Source organism: Paramisgurnus dabryanus, chromosome 22 (assembly GCF_030506205.2).
Source record: "Paramisgurnus dabryanus chromosome 22, PD_genome_1.1, whole genome shotgun sequence".
Taxonomy (NCBI): Eukaryota; Metazoa; Chordata; class Actinopteri; order Cypriniformes; family Cobitidae; genus Paramisgurnus; species Paramisgurnus dabryanus.
The window spans coordinates 21072623-21093930 of record NC_133358.1 but is presented as its reverse complement, the minus strand read 5'-3'; the positions used below and the strand labels follow the sequence as shown (position 1 = coordinate 21093930).

Genomic DNA, 21308 nt, shown 5'->3' with positions numbered 1-21308 from the left:
TTGTGCCACTAAGAACTTTAGACACAGATGTTAGACACACTTTTTTGGTGTACTTTGTAGTTTTTTTTATACTAGGTCTTTGAAATCAAGGGTAAATTAAATCCCACAGGGTTCCCACAGGCCCTTGAAAGTTTGTGAATCTGGGGGGAAAATTTAAGGCACTGGGAAGTTTTTGAAAATATAAATATATAGATACAGGTCATTGAAAATGCTTGAATCTATTTTATTCAAGAAGTTTTCTGAAAAAAAAAAATCCAGATTATTTCATTTGTAGTGTAGGATAATATCAAAAATTCTAGACTTTTTAAGCACATGTGCTAAACTGTTCGCTTTAAATGCTTATATCTTCTGTATGCAAATGTTGATTTATACCAAAATGCTTTTTGCATAGTTGTGTTTGACACATGAAAACATCTCGGGTTATGTAACTGTTGTTCCCTGAGAAGGGAACGAGACGCTGCGTCTCCTTTGCCATACTTCCTGCGTCCCTGTAACGCCGTCTTTGGCAATATTTCAGATAGAGATATACTTCCTGGTTCCCGCATCACCCTGTCTTTGTCGTTAAGCCTCACCATTGGTTGAATTTGATATACACATTCAGACGCACTTACCCCTGGTGGCGTCCCCAAAGTGACACCGCAGTGACGCATCGCGAGTTCCCTCGAAAGGGAATTGTAACAATGTATCTTAAAAGGTAACACAATGTAACCTTGCTCTCACTTGAAATGTGTCCCCACATTTAGTCCTTGAATTTGAGGGTATTGGACATGGAAAGTCCTTGAAAGGTCCTTGAATTTGAAGTTAACTAAGGTGTGGGAACCCTGATCCCAGGATTAACCCCTAAGGGTAACCCCTTAAAGTTAAAACATTGCTGTACCCAAAGCTAAAATGGGTTAAAAAGACATGGATGTTAATACATTACTGTCGGTTCATTAAGTGAAGAAATGGAAATTGAATGAAAATGACTCAGTAGCAACATCCGTATTCACTTTCCTGAGCAGCATCCTGTTTTTGCCACCTCTCAGAGCCTAATCTGTGTTTTTATCACAGCGGTTAGTTCATTTTTTTGCTTTCATGTTGTTAACGTGAAAGAGCACTGCCGTTCCTTTGTACTGTCATGGCACGATGAAATATCACAATTAGCGGGATAAGAAAGTGAGGAAAAGGGGGTTTTAACTGGAAGCCGAATCACAAGCGTTTACGTGACCAGACATTATCAACACATCGTTTTCTAAGCGGTGTGACACATGCTTTTGCAGACTAAAGGATGTCTGTAAAATATATTTGAATGCCTCCTCCTCAATAAAACATATGCATTCGGATGAAGATAAATTCGGTGTGGATTATGTAATTATGAGTTTAATTTGAAACACCTGGTAATGCTCTGCACGTGTGGTTAATTACATGATCATTCAAATGACCCAGATACTTGAATATATGTATACATATGGAATACTGTTGTGTAATTGAATAGATTGTAAAATTGCATTAAGCACTTGTTGCTGCTGCTAATAGACATTTTAAAATTTTTTAACATTTTCTTCTCTTTATTTATATCAGCTTCCACTCTCTGTAGTGGAGCAATGATGAAACTTTGTTCCCATATACTTTTCATCAATTCAGTCAATGTTTAAAATGCACACAAAGAAAGATGCTTCACTACTGCAGAATAAACGTGAATCGCGTGACCACACGCATACAGTGCTTTTCAGTGGTCTAAAAGGAAGTGCAGAATGACTTTTCCATTGATCCTCTTTTATAAACATAGATCTGGATTCGGACAGCAATTTATTTACAACATGACCTTGGTGTTTATCACAAAACAGCAGGTAATTTGGCCAGGGATTTTTACATAGGTGGTTGAAGAAAAACACTGCCATTCTGGATTCGAATGGCAATAAAATTACTGATTCCCCCATGTAAATGATGAAAATACCTTATGTTCACGAGAAACAATAACCGGCCGAAAAGGGGGTTAAAGCTGCAATAGCTGGTCATTGTTAATAGCGCATTTTTACACGTACGTGAAGGTCCGCGTACAATCGATTTAAATTACAGCTGGATTGTTGAAAACTTGCGTACATTGTACGCGTAGGTCACGCATGCATATACAGGAGTATGTAGTATGTAGGCCACGAGAGGTATTGCAGTTTATGCATGGAATGTCAGCGCACGTCAAATTAACTATGTTTGCAAGGTGTGCGCATATTCTTTTGTATGGGTAAAAACAGCCTATACCCAGGTATTTAGTCTGATTTGAGGTAACTAAACAGGAGATAAAAAATCAATTCCCATAGGCCACTCTATGATAAAAACTATTGCCATTCTATCAATTGCAGAGAACTTGCATATACATTTCTAGTATGTTAAAGAGTTACTCTGAGTATTTCAGCAAATATTTGTGGTCAACTGAAATTTTCTGTGGTCGATAATTAAATCCAGAGAGCATAGAGGATATATATATATATATATATATATATATATATATATATATATATATATATATATATATACAGCGATTTCCAAATGTATAAGATCTACTGTAACTGAAAACTTATTTAAAATGCTTAAGATTCAAGACGAGATCATTATCAAATACACACATTTTGTGAAATTGATTATGCTTAAGTGAATCTTAAATTAAATCATTCAGGATGCTTTATGGAAGATTTTTAGATCATGCTGGGATAACATGGATCATCAGATTTTACAGCAACGCATTGAGTTCATGCAGTTCAAGTTCATGCTGTCATTAAACAAAAATTGAGCATTCCAACTACTGCTAAATAATCTAATTTGGGTATTTTTTACTTTAATTTCTACACATATTGAATAAAAAAATACCCTATTGCATAGGTGTGTATATACAACCTGTACAGGTCAATTACACACTGTTAGACTTAACTGTAATTTCTACAGTTACATACCACAAAATGCCCAGTAATATACCATCATTTTCTTTTCCAGTTCATTACTGTAATATCCATTGCATTATGGGTATTAACATTTCATTTACAGTGATTTACTGTATGTTTTGAATTTGCGGTAGACTGCTGTAAAACAACAGCAGTAATGCTACTGTAAGTGAAAAACTTATGTTATAAACGCATATAAAATAGAAAAATTAAATATATCTATGAAATGAAATATTTATTGAGAATTGTAGATAGAAACAAGAAAGGGATTATGGATAAATGCTTGACCGTCAGCTTTGAATTTGACCTCAAGACAGGCCCCTTCAAGGCAATATTTTTTTTAAATAGGTTACAGTAAGGGTATAATACTGTAAAATGAACCTACGGTAAAGGCATCATACTGTAAAAAACATGTACAGTTATGGTATTGTAATGGGGCAGTTACAGTACTGCATATATACAATAAAACGTCTAACAGTGCATTTTTATTTATAATTTGTACATGCAACTGATTTGTACCACCAACACTACCTATACATTTATGGATTTTATTCCCAATAAATCCATTTATTGTATAAGTGTTTGCCAAATGTGTTTGTCTCTCTGATGAGCACTCACCCATAGTATCCACCTCTGTATGTGGATGTGTTCTCCATTTGATGTCTCCAGTACAAGTATCATTACTCTGATCACCCACCTTGTAGTTCCACTCCCTGTCCCTTTCGCTCTGTCCCTCCTAATTGACACATATGCCATTGGATTCAGTCCGACCTTAAAGCCTAGGAGGGAAGCATTTCAAGGACAACTGTCACCCTTCATGAGTCAAAGAAAGTCATACACAACTTTGAGTGCCCATTCACCATAAGAAAACAATTTTTATAGATTTAGGATATGTTTTTCTTCTGTCGCTTACTCTGTGATATGATCATATGCATCAGTATAGTGGATTTGATCTGACACTCCAGAGACCTAGAGATCATCCATCTCAGGCTTTCAGAAATATTAATTTAATATTTCATGCCCAGTGCATCATGACCTGTAGATTTTGTCTGTAGACAACCCTCTCTTTAAAGCTGTCCTGTTGGGACAAAGGCTTTCAGATGTCACATTGTCATGGTGTTGCCCTATGGTGCAACATAAAGATTGTGTATAAAGATAGTACCATTGAGGTACATTTTAAAATGGGCAGTTTTGAATTGCATTGATTTTTACAGTGAATTTTTTTAAGAAAGCTTACATTTTTAGGTGTTGCCAGTTGAAGTATTTTTTAAGTAGCTAGATTAAGTAGCTGTAATCTAGACGATAGTTGTGTATTTTGAAAAAAGCTAAAGTATAAAAAAAAGTTTTTATTGTTCAACATTTTGGTTGATGCATACCTGTAATATAATGTATTTAGTTTTTTATGTATGATGTCAGACATTTTCATTATGAATTGAGTTAAGAGTACTGCAATTCTGATTGTACCTGAAATTATGAAATTCTGTTAAAATGTGAAAATATGGGGGCGCTGTCGCGCGTTGAGAATGTAAGACATGTTTTCGAACGCTCCTGGAGAAGATAACAGATTTACTTTTATATTGAACAGCACAGCCATTTGTTTTATTGTTCCATGACTTAAAACTAATTTCATAAACACGGAGACTACTTTTGTACTTATCATTAGCCGTAATCATGGCGTCATCTCGGTCTAAAACTGACGGTAAAGGAGGCCGCAGTAAAGCCCCGCTCCTCTCCGGCGATGCTAACGAGTCCCCGGTAAGTCTCTCCGCGGACAATTCACCCGAAAATGTCACCTGTCTTCAGACATTGCTGAACTCGGTCAAAAATGAGATCTGTCAGAAAATTGACTCATTATCCACTCATTTGCGCTCGGAGATCGCTACAGTGCGATCAGACGTTAAAGGCTGGTTGGAACCTTTACAACAGATGGTCGAAACCAACACTGCTACCGTTAAAGAACTGGAACGAGCTTCGTCAGATCATAGCGACCGAATAACGGAACTCGAAAATTTGATAACGTCGCTCAGTGATCGAGTAACCCATCTGGATGCCAAGTGTGAGGATTTGGAGGGGCGTTCCAGGAGAAACAATCTTCGCCTGGTGGGTCTTCCAGAGGGCAACGAGGGTTCGCGCCCTACTGAATATGTGGCCCAACTTTTGCAGGAAATTTTGCAGCTCCGAGATAAACCCTTGTTGGATCGGGCGCATCGTACATTTCGCGAAAAACCGAAGAAAGGAGAACCTCCCCGCCCTCTCGTTATTAGAGTGCATTACTTCCATATTCGTACTGAGATTCTTCAAAAGGCTGCGGAACTCTCCCCTCTTAATTACAAGGGAAAGAAGCTGTATATTTTCGCTGACTACACTACAGCTGTTGCTAAGAAGCGAGCCTCATTTAGAGATGTTAAACGTATTCTCCATTCATGTCCTGGAGTCAAGTTTGGCTTGCTCTTTCCTGCGGTGCTGAGGATCACACTACCCGATGGAGTTTCACACAAGTTTACGGAACCATCTGACGCACTGGAGTTTGTTCGCAAAAACGTGAAGTCTACGGCTTCAGGTAACGATACATAGTTTACAAATGGGTCAATATCGGCCGGAATAACACAAACGGACATCAAGATGTTTATTTATGATGGACCGCCCTCTCATTCTTGAGAGCTTGTGACTGCAATATGCGTACTTAGGGGGTTACGGCTTAATTAAACATTATGGCTCATGTACGGCTGTCCTATTGAGCTGTTTTTTTGTTTTGTTTGTTTGTTTATGAATGGTACTTGATACTATTTCCTAAATGCTGTTTTGCCTGAATATTTCTTTACACTTTAAATACTGTTATCTTCTCCGAAGCAACGTGACGCAAGTTTTGTTAAGTAGCGTTAACGTTGACATAGTGTGTTTGTATAAGTTAATGTTAAAGGAAAGGGTTACCTCTGTATCTCGTTTGTGGAGATGCTGTCTTTTTGTTGTTGTTGTGGGGAATTTTTCTCTTTTTTTTCTTGCGTCGTCAGCCATTTACTGTGTTTTGCAAGATGTTTCCACTACTATTATTTGTACACTTGATGTTAAACTTCCACTTTAAATATGTCACAATCTAAGAAAAATTGTCAACCACCAGGTAACAAATTACGGTTTGTTAGTTGGAACTGTAAGGGCGTAAATGAACCAGTCAAACGTAGTAAGGTGTTACATCACCTGCTTCACTTAGAGGCACACATTGTTTATCTCCAAGAGACTCATCTTAAAATTAAAGACCATCAGTTATTAAAAAGAAGATGGGTTGGTCAAGTTTACCATTCCACATTTCAGGGCAAAGCCAGAGGCACAGCAATCCTTATACATAAATCAGTTCCCTTTGTATGTTCAGATGTAAAAACAGATCCAAATGGCAGATTTGTCATAGTCTCAGGGAGAATTGGTAACACTGCACTTCTATTGGTTAACATTTACGCCCCTAATTGGGATGATGACAAATTCTTTAGACGTTTATTTTCCTTACTGCCAAACACTTCTTCATGTTTTATGATTTTGGGAGGGGACTTTAATTGTTGGCTTAATCCTGACCTTGATCGTTCTTCTCTCAAACATAATTCTCCCTCAAAATCTGCTCGCGTTATTCAGTCTTGTATGGAGGAATTGGCTGTTTCTGATCCTTGGCGTTTTTTAAATCCGCGTAGTAAAGCATTTTCTTTCTTTTCACATGTTCATCACACATTCACACGTATTGATTATTTTTTAATAGATAACAGACTTATTCCGTCAGTGGAATCATGTGATTATAAGGCTATTGTAATATCAGACCATGCACCAGTAACCATGAATGTTTACTTCGAGGGGCTCGATGGCACACGCCCATTGTGGCGATTCAATACTTGTATGCTATCGGATCACAGATTTGTGGAATTTATCTCTAATCAAATAGATTTTTTTATATCCACAAATAGCAGTCCTGAGATATCTGCATCTCTTTTTTGGGAGGCTCTGAAGGCGTTTCTTAGGGGGGAAATTATTTCCTATACTTCCCATAAAGTAAGGTTAAATAAAAAGAAGTGCTCTGAGATAACACAGAAAATAACTCAATTAGATAATTTATATGCTGTTACACCATCTCCAGATATTTATAAGGAACGTCAATTATTACAGGCTGAGTTTGATATTCTTTCAACAAGTTATGTTGAAAATTTACTGTTCAGAACTAGATCTAGGTATTATGAAGAGGGTGATAAAGCAGGTAGGTTGCTAGCTCTCCAATTGCGGCAGGAAACATCCTCCCATCTTATCCCCCAGATTAAGACATCTTCAGGTATAACAACAGATCCCATATTAATTAATAATCACTTTAGAGATTATTATACTTGTCTTTATGCATCTGAGCAAACTGCCAACCTCTCTGATTTTGACAATTTTTTTTGTTCCCTTAGTGTCCCTACAGTTGATTGTAATTTGGTTGACCATCTGGAATCACCTATTACTATGGAGGAACTTACCAATGCTGCTTCCTCTATGCAGGGTGGCAAATGTCCTGGGCCAGATGGGTACCCAGTCGAATTTTATAAGAAGTTTTTGAACAAATTGGGCCCTCTATTAATAGATATGTACAATGAATCATTTAAGTCATCCAAGCTCCCACAAACACTTAATCAAGCCTCGATCTCCTTGATCCTAAAAAGAGATAAAGATCCTTTGGACTGCTCTTCGTATCGTCCTATTAGTTTACTTAATGTTGACTTCAAACTTTTATCAAAATTATTGGCGGTACGTCTAGAATCTGTTTTACCTTCAATAATATCATCAGACCAGACAGGGTTTATTAAGGGCAGGCACTCATTTTTTAATATCAGGCGATTATGTAATGTTATTTATAATTCGTCTTCCCATTCTATCCCAGAAGCTGTCCTATCATTAGATGCTGAAAAGGCATTTGATCGGATAGAATGGGGATACCTTTTCTACACACTAAAGAAATTTGGTTTTGGGGAAAATTTTATTTCATGGGTTAAACTTTTGTATTCTGCCCCCCGGGCTTCAGTTAGGACAAATAATACTCGCTCAGAATACTTCAATCTTTACCGTTCCACGCGTCAAGGATGCCCACTAAGTCCACTCCTTTTTGCTATTGCCATCGAGCCTCTCTCCGCCGCTTTAAAATCTGACCCATTAATAAAAGGTGTTACTAGACTAGGTATTGAACAAAAGGTATCATTATATGCAGATGATATTCTTCTTTATATTTCAGATTTTTCTGTTTCGGTTCCTGCAGTTCTTAATGTTATAAAATTATTTGGTTTTATTTCTGGTTATAAGCTCAATTTAAACAAAAGTGAATTCTTTCCAATTAATGCAGCGGCCAAAAAATACCCTTCTCATACTTTACCTTTCAAAACTGCACAGTATAGTTTTAAATATCTTGGGGTTTGCATAACCAATAGATTTCAAGACCTTTTAAAATTTAATTTTGATAATTTACTGCTCCAGATACAGAAGGACTTTGAGCGATGGTCTGTCCTCCCCCTGTCCCTACCTGGCAGAATTAACTCTGTAAAAATGAATACCCTTCCAAAGTTTATGTATTTATTCCAGTGCATTCCCATTTTTCTTTCCCAATCCTTTTTTCAAAAACTAGATAGGTTAGTTTCAGAGTTTATTTGGAATAAAAAGACTGCTAGGATTAATAAAACGCTTCTTCAGCGGCCAAAATCTTTGGGCGGTATGGGCTTACCCAACTTTAGAAACTACTACTGGGCTGCCAATCTCAGAGTTTTTCAATATTGGTTAAATCAACCCCAGTTGCAATGCACCCCTACGTGGCTGGCTATAGAAGCAACCTCATGCATCCCTACTACACTGACTGCCCTGTTACATTCCCCTATTAATAGTTCACACTCTCCCTATACAAAAAATATAATTGTAAGAACGTCTGTACGGATCTGGAAACAATTTAAACTGTACTATGGATTACAGACATTCTCTATTTCTGCCCCCATAGCATCAAACTTTGCTTTCCCACCATCAGTGATGGACAGGACATTTTCTCAATGGGCAATATATGGTTTGTCAGCGTTTAAAGATTTATATATAGATGAAGTTTTTGCATCTTTTCAACAGCTTTCAGAGAAGTTTTCACTGCCCAGAAATAATTTCTTCCGATATTTGCAGGTTCGCAGTTTTGTCCGTAATTTGTACCCTCAGTTCCCTAGCCTCCCCTCTACTACTCCTATAGATTCAATTCTCGAACCAATGTGTATTGGTAGAGGGATGATATCAATTTTGTATGACAAAATATGTTCTCTACATAGCAGTTCACTGACATCCATAAAAACTCAGTGGGAGGAAGACTTATCAGAGGACATCTCAGACGAACTGTGGGAAAGCATCTTATACAGGGTGCATTCATCATCTGTGTGTGCTAAACACGGTTGGATCCAATGTAAAATACTTCATCGTATTCATTGGACTAAGGTCAAACTTTCCAAAATCTATTCTAATGTTGATCCTATCTGTGACCGCTGTCGCCAGGCTCCTGCAACCCTGGCACATATGTTTTGGCTCTGCCCAACTCTGAATGGATACTGGTCCGAAATATTTGCAACAATGTCTCAAGTAATTGGTACAGAAATTAAACCTGTGTTTGTAACAGCACTGTTTGGTATACTTCCCTTGCCGGTGCAATGCTCAAGGTACAATGCAGATTTTGCGGCTTTTGTGTCTCTCCTAGCCAGACGCCGTATTTTATTGCATTGGAAGTCATCTGCTCCACCTACTCATTCCTTGTGGATTAACGACGTTTTTCACTTTGTTAAACTGGAAAGAATTAGATATTCATTGAGGGGTTCTATCAAGAACTTTTATAAAATTTGGGGTTCTCTCCTCAAATATATGGAAACATATACTCCCTGCACCCTGTAGATAGCTAATTGTTACATTCTTCTGTAATGTGTGACTGCTTTTGTAATACGTGTTTTGTTTGTTGTTTAAGCAATTGTTTTGACTGGCGCAAGTCCCCTTTGTGTTTTTTTTTTTTTTTTTCATTTTTTTTTTTTTTGGGTGGGGTGGGGGGTGTTTGATATTTTGGAATTTGTAAAAACTCTATAAATAAAGTGAAGAAAAAAAAAAAAATGTGAAAATATGATTAACATAATATGAACAATCACTGAAGAGGGGGTGTATCCAAGTTTTTGAGTGACAGGCATTGAGATTTTATACCTCACACCTTTTGCTATCCCCTTCATTTAAAATGCAAACCAAGTGGTCGTTGCTCAGCGTGTCGTTTTTCTTTCCTGTGATGTCACAATAGTAATAATTGGGTAATATGTTCTCGACGGGCATTCGTTCCACTCATCTTCGCTCTGCCTAATTACCGTATTTCAATTTTGATAGTGCTAAGTGTAATTCCGTCAATGTGTTTGTTACCTGTTGCAGTCGAGTGAGTGCAGACGCATGGGTCTTTAGAGACATCAGCAGTCATCCAGGCAGCCGTTTATTAAAGTCATATCACCTTGGTAGCAGCACTTTGTATGCGACATGGCATGTCACCAGGCCTAATTAAATTACTGACAAAGAGTTTGACTCTATAATTGTGTTGCCATCTTCTCGATTAGAACAAGAAGACTGTTAGGGGCTTGTAGGGTAATTCAAGATCATAGCCAAATGATTTTGTCACCACATATCTATAATGATGCCAATCCTAGTGTGGCTATTTATAGGATGTAGGGGAATGTTTTTAGTTTTGTTGTTTATCTATTTAAAATATACAGATTACGATATCAAATTACAGTGACCAAGGGTTGTATATAATAAACTACTTATATAACCTGCAAGGCTTAATATTTAAATTAGGGCCCTATGATTTCCGTGATGCAGAAAACGTGGACGAAATCGCGGAATCCAAGCATAACAATGGAATGTCACAGAAATGTGCATTTTTTTTAAAACCCATTATAACTTATTAATCGGCAAATGAAAGGACAGAAATGCACAGAAACATTTTCCTTCTGTGTAATGTAGGACTTAAAGAAAGGTATATATGTCCGTTTCTCATCATGCATCGCAAAAAATGACAAACATTGTTCATACAGTTAGGACTGTGCAGTGTTTTATTTGTGTTTATTGCTAATGTTAAATCATATATATGTAATAACTAATATATTTGCATTTAATAAAGATGCTTGAAAAGTTAAACAAGATGAGTATAAACGTATGATTAAAAGAAAAAACTAAACATTCGGTTGCTTGTCAGAAGCATTGTTGTAGTGACAGCCAAAATATATAGGTCTATATGTAATTTAAAAAAATATTTTAATGTTTTCTGTTGATAAAATATGCTGAAATTTTATTTAACCATTAAAACCAGAATCCATAAAAACTAAAACAGAAAACACGGAATTTGAGAATAATAAAATTGAAAACACGGAATTTAAGAAAATATCAAACTAAATTTGGGAAAAAATAAAACGGATTTCAGTATGAAGACGCGACGGGTGCCCCTATGCGTCACTATATCGACAAAATGGGAACTCCGTTGCTTTCATGCCAATCCATCAGCGTCGGATATATGGAAGGGCATCCTGGAAGGGGATTTTTTACCATTGTCGCTTGGGGTTGGGGTTAGAATGACTTTCTGTTACATAAAATTACATCCTAACCCAAACCCAACTCTAACCCCAAGCGACAATGGTTTAAAAATCAGGGCACAGGTATAAACCAATACTTAAACTGATATCCAAACCCGAATTCTAACCCCAAGCGACAATGGTAAAAAATTTGGAACAAAAATTGAGTAGTTACCGTCCAAAAGCAACATGATCCTGCCGATCGTCGCATACGTTGACGTCGCATAACGTGGCGGCATCACCTTCTGGGATGCCCTTTCGTCTATATCCGACGCTGAGACGGATTAGCATGAAAGCAACCCATTTTGTCTATATACTGATGCATAGGGGCACCCTTCGCGTCTTCATACTGATGCTGATGGCGTTTGAACATGCTTCAGATTTGACGCCTTGGGGAGTGAGTGAGAATGTGTTGCAATGCCCTATAAATATTATGCACATCATAATATGCTGTGCATCATCACATCCTCTTTCATGATCCATATGATATCTCCCAAAGTGTTTCGTCTGTCTTTGAGAGCTCTAAATATGCCATGCATTACACATAGGAAAGATGATAGGTTTGTTTTGCCAGTACAGTTAACCAGCATGACCCTCTTACTTCATGCTGTACGCAACGGTGCCAGAGTCTGGTGTTTCTCTGAGGACCTCTGCCATGTTAATTGCCTGATTTAAATTGAATTCAACCCCACACTCTTGAGAAGAAATGTGATCATTGCCCAGGAGAATTTTTCCCATTTTAGATGGTTTGATGGCAACCGGGTCGCCATTTTGTTCTTTGGCTCTTTCAAGCTTATCAATGAATTACGTAAATTCTATTTTGTGGCCAACAAAACCCTTTGGGAATTATGGCGACTGACTTAATTTTGTTACAGTTAATGTTCCTCTGTTTTATCAAGCCTCTTATTTACCACTTCGGTTGTCTTTTGGGACTTGTGTAGTTGTGAACCAATCAGGCAGAGGTATTGAATAAAGTGGGATAAATCAGCTTTTTCAATGGTCAGTCTGACCACAAACCAACGTGAGTTTAAATAATTTTATTTTAACTACAGCTGTCTGTATAAGTACTTATTAATAAGACTGTAAATCTGTATGATTTATGTTGCCAGGTACTTGTTGTTTTGTATTACATCACATTACATCATTAAATCCCTCTCATATAAATGGCCACGCATTAAATATGTTTGAGTCCACTATTAACATCTGCTAAAAATAACCCATCATCCAGAATAGGCTGCAGGCTGAAACATTGGCACTATGGCAACGCCTGTCCACTCACATTAGCCACTTCCTATTGACCCATCACTTTCCAAGCCTGAGATGATTTTTCCTCATCGGCTGACATGTGGAGAAATCGTGCGGTACGACAGCTGCCTCCCATGGCTGCATTAAAGATTTTTTTTAACGATTCAGGCTGCCAACGAGTGAGAGAGGATGCATGTAGACTTCCTGTTTTTCATCCTTTTGCAAGTTGATGGGGGAGATTAAGGCCGTGGCAACTGTGTTTCTGTGTGATCATGCGTTGCCATGTTCGTCTGTTAAAGGCAATAAAACGTGCCTTCGCCTATACATATGCTTTCTTCCGTCCTAGATCTGTCACGCTGCCTGTGATGTTCCCTCACGCTGGTGGGAGTAAAGACGAGGAAGAACATGTCTAATGGTGTCAATTGTCCTCATTTTACAGCATTTAACACAGCGTCTAGGAAACATGCACGCTCAGTCCCGATTTCCACAGCGCATGAGTGATGTTTCACCCGAACCATGTATCCCTGCGATGTTTAAAATAATCAAAAAGCACAATGCTGGTCTTATCAACTGATCGCTTTCATTTTGATTACGGGCATGAACGCTGATCCCCGGGGGAAATAGGCCCGTAACTGCCGGGTGGCTGATGCTTATCGCCAGGTTTACTTAGCCAGGAGACGCCATCGGCCGGCCCTCAGGTTAGGGGCTTAAGACACCGCCAACACACCGAATCTATCATGTGGTTGTCCTTATCTCTATCAAATGCGGTCTCGCTGTGATAAAAGCTATTTGTTCGGGTTCTGCGTTTATCAAAGTCTGCCACTCGTGTGATAAATTCAATGATGTTTTGCTGTAGTGTTTCTAAAAATAGAAACGGGATGAATGGTGTGTGTTTGTGTATATAGAGTATGTGTGTCTATTAACTACAATAGGAGCAACATGATTTCATAGAAAATGTGAGTGGCATTGATCACTGCTGTGATGTCAGAGATGTTGCTGCTATGCAGTTGATAAGGTGCTGCTAGGGTGTAACCCACCCGGACGTCTATATGATACTCAGTCCTGAGTGAACTGGACCTAAATTTCCATCAAATGCGTGAAAAACACAATATAAAATGCTATAAAATGCATTGGTAGCAAAGTCCAAAAAGTGAGGTACAGTAAGAGACGAATTACTGCAGCAGCACCGACCTAAACCCTTAGTATACAACCAATCTCTTTGTCAAAGATCCACAACATCAGTGAAAATTATCAAATCTTGTGGTTCTCATATGGGGGTCCAGAAACAAGCAAACAGACATCACAATTGTAAACTCCTACCACCCCTGTTTCAAGGCAATAACACAATAATGGAAACCATTTTCCTTGTAACAGTTCTAGGAATGACATTTATTTCACTTTAACCTTCGTGTGTTGGAGTTGTTTGCAGTAATTGTGCGGGTCTGGCAACCTGACGCAATAACATAAAAGTCCTATTTTACCACCTACTGTACGACAGCAGTCTAAACCTCTCTTTCTTTCTCTCCAGGGAGTTCGGTTGGCGAGACCCGGAGTTGCCCGAGGTCATTCAGATGTTACAGCACCAGTTTCCTTCGGTTCAATCCAACGCAGCGGCATACCTGCAGCATCTGTGCTTCGGAGACAACAAGATTAAAGCCGAGGTAATGAGCATTCCACACACGGCACTGTAGAGAAGATGATAATCATTTGTTTTATGTTTATAAAGCGATTTACAGGAAATCCCCTCATCGCTGTGCACCATCCGTCTAAATGATGTTATGGCATCTACTGTGCACCAGAACATTCACCAACTGTCAGTGGGAAAGATTAATGTTGCCAGTTCATGTAAATGGGGATTAGAAGGAAATGATTGATAAACCCCGTTCAGTTTTGGACAGGATGCTGAGGATACAACCTGCTCTTTCTGGGAAACATTCAGTAGGATGAGCTCATTACTGTACTGGGGCATTACAGTAGACTGCGGGGTTGGCACCTTTTACTGGCTTCCTCCCTTAGGGTGCCTCTCATCCGGGTACTGATCAGACTCAATCCTGTGTAGCCTGAGGGTGCACTCACACTGAGCCGTACCCGAGTGCGCTTGTACCCACTGCCTTCACATTTTAATTCAATCCCAGGTATGTTTACGTCATTATGATATGATTGTTTTGAAAGATAGGCGCGTTCTCTCAGCAGAGTCAACACATTGGAGTTCATTGCAATTATAGGTTTATGGTTTATTAAGTGCGTTTGACTGAAATCGGCACTGAACAGAACGAATGCCGTATGATATTAAAGTAACACGAGAGCAATTTGACTGCTGACATGCTTTATATATACAGCAAGGAAAATAAGTATTTGACACATCAGCATTTTTATCAGTAATGGGATTTTTAAGTGGACAAAATTTCCACCAGATGTAGACATCAAGCCAAATATTGAATTCATACATAAAATAGAAATCAGAACATTTAAGTATACAAGTTGAGTCATAATAAATAATGTGAAATGACACAGGGAATAAGTATTAAACACATTAAGAAAACAAGGTGCAAAATGGCATAGAAAGCCAGATCATCACCTGAAATCTGCTACCCAGTCTCACAAAGTTTTGTGATATAGTCACATATTTTTTTTATTCTTTTTTCGTGCTATTATCACGAAATTTCGTGTTTTTTCGTGATCGTATAACGAATTCCTGTTTTCGTGGGATTATCACGTATTGGTTACTCAACTGCTTTTTCCTTTTTCCTATTTTTAAACCATTGTCGCTTCGGTTTAGGGTTAGATTTGGTGCTTGCATTAGAATGTCACTTTATATATTGGTTTATACTATTTTTTCTGATTTATTTTTTTATATGTCGCCTGGCGTTAGGGTTAGATTTGCGTTTGGTAAGGGATGTCATTTTATGTAAATCTAACCCTAAACCGAAGCGACAATGGTAAGAAAATAGGACAAAACTGTTGAGTAACCAATACGTGATAATCACACGCATTCTTTATACGATCACGAAAAAAAACGAAATTTCGTGATAATAGCACGAAAAAAGAATAAAAAAAATACGTGACTATATAACGAAATTTCGTGAGATTGGGCTGGAAATCTGGCAGTATTGAAACCCTGCCCACTATAAACACCGTACCGTGGGCATCATACTGAAATAACACAATACCGTGAATTTTTTGATAATGTTACATCCCTAATATATATAAATCTTGTGTGGTAATTTAATGTCTTAAATTCGACACAGCGACGCATAAAGTCGAGCACAACTATATTTGAGATCGTTTTGATGCAGTGACACGCAGCTGCATGTAATCGTACTGCATGTATCAGAAGGATTTTCACAGTGCCAGCTGATGCTGAGGAAGACTATAAACAGTCACATAATTGACTTCAAGCTTTCCGGCACAGTGTGCACTTTCACCATTGCACCCCACCCTCGGACCATAGACGACCACACCAGAGACAACCTCTGCAAGCATACCCCACCTTGGTACGGTACGGATCGATCTCACTAGCCAAACTAACCGTACTTTGGGGGTCAAACGAGGTCAAATATACTGGAGTACAGTGTGAGTCCACCCTCAGTGCTGTTTCGGTTTTGTATAGGACATGTAAAGTCATTTGGATATGTACTGCCCAAGCAAGGTCTTTGAAGATCTGTACAGCTGTAGGTGATAATGGCCAAAATATGTTTGGGAAGCTATGTGGCTTTGTAAAAATGAAATCAGATTTCCTGATCTCGTAGCTGGAATGTCAAGGCCATCCGGAATGCACATTTCCCATTTTGTTACCCTCTTGTTGGAGGAAACTTACTGAAAGATTTTTTTTATTGATACGTGTTGTTCCGTGAAATTAATTCTTGTACGTACTGCCGACAGATAATTCGCTCCTTTATTGAAATTTGATGCCTGGTCTCTGATGGTAGATTTCCCAGCAGCGAGTTTTCCGAATTATAAGAGTGTCTTGCGTAGCACCGGTAATTAACCACTAATAGTACAGCCAAACAATACACAGAATGGCATCCTATTGACAGCTATTCTCCACACAGCAGCTCCATAATTGTATCCCAAAGGTTTAAGAGAGGCTTGGAGGATGGGGAAATTAAATTTGCAGAATAAATCTGTGGGAACAAAACAGCAGCAGAGGGGGAGATAAGCTATTCGACAAACTTTAAATGATTTTTAATGAAAAAACAAACAGGGAGACTCAAATTAGTTTAGCCTCAGTCGAACCAACATTCCAGTCCATTTAAAAAAATATATCTGTGAAGAAGAAATGTAGCATGATTTATTTTATTTATTCATTCAACAATTTCAACAATCAAACATTACAAACTTGTATGTTCATGTTGTCGCATTAGGTCTATTGAATATAATTGTGGTTTACGAGGTGCCACAAATTTCATTGCTCAATTGTGTGAAGGTTTTTGTTGGTAATAAACTGGCGCATGTTGTTAACATTTAATTTTACAGTCCTCTTATTAGAGGTAGCTGTAAAGGTCATACATTTACATCCTAAACCTTTGACCTTCATTACCCATAACTGACAAACTTTTATTGTATTGTTGGATCTTTAATCGAGTACATAGGTCATGTTTTTGATCTAATCTCACCTAGTCCATCACACACCTCAGCAAGCTTTCCTTTTCAAACATTTACCCTGATATCTGCTTCAGTGGAAGTGCAAACCCAGTCACTCTTTTCCTATCTGAGTCTTCTTTCTGTTTAATAAGACTATCTGAGCTAGACACGGCCATGCTGTTAGATTGACAACTAAATTCACCTCGACATAATTGTGGCATGTTAGTCTCGCTGACGTACCGTCACACAGGAAGAAGACAGACAGACAGAAACCGACGAATTATGGGAGATAACTTTGACGATGCCATTAACAATCCAGTGTTACACCTTTTGCTTCTCTAAATGATATTTCAGTAGCATCTCACATTTACAGAGGCTGTGCCGTAGTGTTTGTGTGTGTGTGGCTGGTTGGTAATATAGTAGAGTTAATTATATGTGTCAGTGCTGCAGCAGATGGTGCCGAAGCCCTGAACAAGTTATTTCACCCCTGCCATTCATTTTTTTCAACACACAAATGCAAAAACACTTTCATATTATAGAGATGATGTTGAAAAATGACACCAGTTTGCATCACAGGAGTTCGAAGCCTGTTAATGGCTTTCTTGTTTTCTTGCATAATATACCAAACTGGCAAGAAACTTCAAACTGTACTGTGATTGAAGGATTGTAGCATGTTTGAACAGAAAACATAACATCATAACTCCAAAAAGATGTATTTTGATGTTATTGAACCTGAATGAACAAACCGATGCTTGTGTTTATTTCTTTCTCTATTGTTTATCTGCTTAGACTATGTGCCTACAAGGTGGCTATTGTGGGGTAGCGTTTTAAACCAAAAACTGGGTTTAAGAAAAAAAATTGTTACATCAAGGGTGTCACAATATTTTATTTGGCAATACTCCATCATTAAAAAAAAAATCATACAAGATTCATGGCAGTTGTTTCGTATGGAGTTTACTGCTAGATTTGCTCATCTCTGAACTTAACAGTGACAGAAAGTACTAGCAAAGGGATGCGCCACAATTGTATTTGCTATGGTTGAATATGGTGGTATGTTCTCAGTGACAGCTTTTAAAAAATGATATCCAATTATATTCCTTTAATAACAAATATCCCAATGTATTGTTTTGCTTTACAACATCGCAAAGCATCGCAACATATTGCCATGCAATGTATCGTATTGTGAGATTCTTACCGATACACAGCCCTTGGGGTCCACAAACTTTTGATAAAAGATTTCAAAGTGCACATTTTGGAAAATGATGCGTTGTCGTCTTTGTATAAACTACGAAAATGTGAATCTGCGGTAACTATGATGTATGTCATGTACATGTGTTTAGTCTATAAGCATGTACGAATATAACCAAAACAACAATGGTGGCCTACGGGATTCAAGATCCAAGACGTCTTCAATTCCGCAAAATTTGTCGCTTTATAGTCTAGGGCAGGGATTCCCAAAGTGTGGCCACTTTGCGCGAGAGGAAAAATGTAATGGCGGTCTGTTTCTTTAAGTGGGATTTTTCCCACTTTTCTTTAAGATAGTTTTTGATAGAAACGTAGAAGACAGCTGCTGTCTTTTTCAACGCACTGCTCTTCTGTTATGTACTGCAGCCGCTATATGGGTGCCAACTCGTTTCATTCATTCCATATATATTATAAATATGCTTAACTGACTGAAATCAGGGAAACTGTCATGTGGGACGTCTTATGATAAAGTTGTTAGTCACGAAAGAGGAGAGGGACCAAGAGAGAGAGACTTTTTTATGGCAAAAATAGAAATAATGAAATGTGACGAGACATGGGCACAGGATACGCGAGCAATGTGTTTTCATGCATGGTAAAGAGACCGCCAATGAATTATATAATAAAATACATAAATACTTACTGTAGAGAACTTATTAAAAGCTTTCATTTAATTTTGTTTGAAACTTGAGCTGTTATAATGAATCTGCAAACTATTATACACCTTTTGTGCGAACAGTAAAGGCTTTCGTTAATGTGTTTGATGGGTCTGCACGAGACGCACTGGTAAACATGAGGAAACCTCTCATATGTCATCTATTAGCTGACGGCAGTAAGTGTACGTTTTTTACCATAGTAAACTCGAATGGCGTCTAAATATCACAGTGGTTAAACGCATACACGGGGGCGCGCATCATCTACGCTGAGCGTAGTTTCAGATGGTGCAATAGGCATAAATATTTTTCACAATGTTGGATGTAGCTAAGCCCGACGTCGGACTATTACACCCAACTTCTTAACGTCCGGCTAGTGCAACCGGCCCTTGGGTATTTGCGCATGATTAAACATGAGTATTTATGGTGAGAAAACAAAGCTTTTTTGGATTTTTTTTTAAATGGGCATCGGGGGTGCGCCAACCGGGTTGGGACATAGAAGGGGGTGCGCAGGAAAAAAAGTTTGGGAACCCCTGGTCTAGGGTGACTTTTGATGATAAATCTACCTCATCATCTGTCTAAACCAGTTGTTCTCAAACTGGGGTCTGCAAGATGGTTCCAGGGGGGCCCCAGTTTATGACATTTTATAAAATACATTAATTTATCATGAATTTTGTGTAATTAAACCTAAAAAAAAAATATATGGGTACCAACCAACAGCACTGCTTTGTATACTTTAATATGTTTTGTCTATTTAAAATGTTACGTTTTAAAAAATAAATTCATTAATTTTCTTTGGGGGGCCGCGAAGGAATGCACCGTACACAAGGGGGGCTGCACAATGAAGAAGTTTGAGAACCATTGGTCTAAACAAAACTGCATGATGCTTTTGCCATCTTCATTGTTTTTATTTATTTCTCAGTGTAGTGTTTCTTTACAAAGTTATGGTTAGGGTTAGGTTAGGCATCATCATCTACTGGCCTGGCATGCATAATATAGTGCTTATAGTCATTTTTGCAATATGTATCTCATGTAACTCCACCAGCCATTTTTTTAAAAGTTGCCCACCAGAATTTTTTGTGATTTTCACACAAGTTTCAGGAAAATTTTCTTCTAAAAATATATAAACATACAAATATATCAAATAAAAGAACAGAGCCTCTGCTTTCAAACAAACAAACAAACAAACAAAACAGAGGGAAAAAATAAATATGGGTATTTTTCTTTAAAAATACAATTTCTGTAGCAAAAGCTGAAATAATTGCATTTTTGTGAAGGAATTTTGTTAGAGATCAGATTCAGAATGTTTATCCAATCATACACAGAGTTTAAAATTAGTAAATAACGTTTTGGCTTCAGTTTTTTCATAAATTTGGTAAGTGTGCCATCTAGTGGATGGTTGCGTCTTTGCAGATTTCTCTTAATTGACGAGATAACTCGTCAATGGCGGGGAAAGCGTTAATGCAGATCTTTTTGACAACGTTATCGTGTGTATGTGACATTTTTCCCACATTGTTATGTAAACATAGCCTTAGTTTTACTGTACTGTTTTTCCATAAAGTAAATAAAAATATTGCAAATACAGACCAATATAAAACGTTTGAACTTGACTTTCAGCCTCAGTGTCACCTCACTTTGAAATGCCAACATCCAATAGTTTTTGAAAGATAAAATTATATCTTTCCCCAATCTTAATGCTTTTCTAGTTGAATATGTCAGAAATATGTCACGTTTAAGTGATTTTTCATGTTGACTTACGAAAGAAGAAATGTAAATGAGCTTCACATACTGTAGACAGACACAAACACACATTGCAATAGACTCGAAGTGGAGATGAGACTGGCTATCAGATGACAGACTGGTACGTGGCAGAGGTGATGAGAATACTCATAGCTTTACATTTTAGCCACACGGCCTGAGCTCTTTATTCAAGGTCTTTCTGCTTTACTACAAGCCAAATGTAAAAGCAGTTCTTTCTCGACTTCTTCATCTGGCAACTATTTATAGCATCTGGCTCCAGTGAAGCTCACGAGTCTTTAACTGCGCTGCCAGCCTCTGGC

General features: G+C 38.0%; 1 protein-coding gene across 3 annotated transcripts in view; it reads left to right on the top strand.

Moving 5' to 3' along the window:
• ctnnd2a (catenin (cadherin-associated protein), delta 2a) overlaps nt 1–21308 on the top strand; it is a 310244-nt gene that overhangs the window by 198557 nt on the left and 90379 nt on the right. For all 3 annotated transcript variants that reach the window (XM_065258246.2, XM_065258245.2, XM_065258247.1), the window contains one exon: nt 14298–14430. In XM_065258246.2, coding sequence (XP_065114318.1) covers nt 14298–14430 — 133 coding nt within the window. The remainder of the gene's footprint in view (nt 1–14297; nt 14431–21308) is intronic.